This window comes from Colobus angolensis, unplaced genomic scaffold (genome assembly GCF_000951035.1).
Source record: "Colobus angolensis palliatus isolate OR3802 unplaced genomic scaffold, Cang.pa_1.0 Scaffold214, whole genome shotgun sequence".
Classification (NCBI taxonomy): domain Eukaryota; kingdom Metazoa; phylum Chordata; class Mammalia; order Primates; family Cercopithecidae; genus Colobus; species Colobus angolensis.
This window is the reverse complement of record NW_012115311.1, coordinates 4,341,624-4,343,562: the sequence shown is the minus strand read 5'-3', so window position 1 is coordinate 4,343,562 and position 1,939 is coordinate 4,341,624. Positions and strand designations below refer to the sequence as shown.

The 1,939-nt window shown below is 33.4% G+C and overlaps 1 protein-coding gene across 8 annotated transcripts in view; it reads right to left on the bottom strand.

Annotated features, from left to right (window-relative positions):
• The window catches only part of POSTN (periostin, osteoblast specific factor), a 36,072-nt gene that overhangs the window by 15,309 nt on the left and 18,824 nt on the right, over positions 1–1,939 (bottom strand). For all 8 annotated transcript variants that reach the window (XM_011942996.1, XM_011942998.1, XM_011942997.1 and 5 more), the window contains exons 12-15: positions 1,374–1,504; positions 752–882; positions 542–644; positions 368–435 (exon numbers count right to left, since the gene is read on the bottom strand). In XM_011942996.1, the coding sequence (XP_011798386.1) occupies positions 368–435; positions 542–644; positions 752–882; positions 1,374–1,504 (433 nt within the window). The remainder of the gene's footprint in view (positions 1–367; positions 436–541; positions 645–751; positions 883–1,373; positions 1,505–1,939) is intronic.

The following is a 1,939-nucleotide window of genomic DNA, read 5'->3' as shown; positions in this document are numbered from 1 at the left end:
AGTAGAGATGGGGTTTCACCGTGTTAGCCAGGATGGTCTCAATCTCCTGACCTCGTGATCCGCCCGTCTCAGCCTCCCGAAGTGCTGGGATTATAGGCGTGAGCCACCGCGCCTGGCCCTAAATACATACTTTTCATAACACTTTATACAATACTTGGTCCTGAGTAGCTTTTGATAGATATTTGTTGAACAAAACCATGAAGAAATGATGTCATTTCTTTACAGGTGGTCCAGTGTTACATAAACAACAAAGAGCAATCTAAGACCAGTATATATTTACTTATTAATGCATACATTTCTAGCCTGTTATGTTAAACCTGTAATATGTGTTCTACACATTAGAAATAAATCAAGTAAGTTTTAGTACCTTAATTTGGATGTATTTGATTAATTTATTAAGTATTTCCAGCAGTTGATCATTTCCAACAGGTGCATCTATGAAGAGGAATATTAAATGAATATTGGTAAAAAAGCATAAAATAAAAATCTAGGTTCATATTAAGAAAAGACTAGTCCATCAATGAGTTCAATGATTACAAACCTGCTGGATAGAGGAGTTTATCTACAACATGAATTACACCATTTGTTGTCATGATGTCAGATTCTTTTGATTTCAGTTCATTCACCAGAAGTGTATCATTTACCTGTCAAAATAGGAGGCAATTTCAATGAGGAAATTTAATTAAGGATGAATATTTAGATGACTTAATGATGGATGAACACTATCATAAATTCATTCTAGACAACTTACTTCTTTCAGAAAGATTTTGCTTCCTTGTGTGGTCTTTAAAATGTTAGTAACGCCAGGTTCAAATCCTTTTCCAATGAAAACTCCTGGTGTCAGGTGATAAAGAATGATGTTTTGAAGAGCATTTTTGTCCCCTAGGGGAAAATATGTTTATTGACTAATGTGACTTTTTGATAGACAAGGACTAAGAAACAAAACATTTATTTGTCTTTATCTTTTTCCCTATTGTACTTTCTCATAATGTCATTATTTTCTCAAGTAGATATCAACGCTATGTCAAAACACACAGTTACTTCAATTAGCCTAATCAAAATAGAACCCAACTTACTAGGAGAAAAACATCTAATTATTTTGTAAATTATAACTGTTTTCTTCTTTGTCCCCTAATTACATGGTCTTTAATAGAAACCACATAAGTGAACATCTAGCCCAACAGTAAGCAGTTTAAAAACATTACTGAGTGACCCTCCACACATCCCAAGTGGAGGAAATAAAAGGAGACTAAAGCTAGCCATGAATACCAGAGAGGGGGTGTTTTTAAGGCAGACATCTGGACAGGAAAGCTTGAGAAGTAAGTGAGATCCTGAAATGAAAGGGAAAATATCTGGAATTCACTTCTACTTACGTATCAGAATTTCTTTTTCTTCACTAGTCATTCCCTTAAAAGCATCATTGGTTGGCACAAATAACGTCCAGTCTCCAGGTTGTGTCAGGAGCTCTTTCAAGTCTGCAGCTTCGAGTAGGCTGAGGAAGGTGCTAAGTGGGAAGAATGTAGATGTATTTTGTCAGATTTAGATTTAGGCAAGTTCACCTACAGTGCATGTAACAGAATAGAATCCATGTATTGTGGAAAGCATGAGAGAACTGCTCATATGTTTTCACATGTTTCAAATACAATTTACCTGTTAAAAGTTTTATCATGAAAAGTGATTGAAATATACAATATAATTTTTAATTTTTTTCATCTGATTTCATCCTATAAACCTTGACAAGTTGACACATAACAAAAAGAAGCATTTTTGCCATTTAATACTTCACAAAATACTTTGCTTATATATACCATCAATTTCTAAAAACTAATTATAAGAAAAATATCTGAAATATACAATATAATTTTTAATTTTTTTCATCTGATTTCATCCTATAAACCTTGACAAGTTGACACATAACAAAAAGAAGCATTTTTGCCAT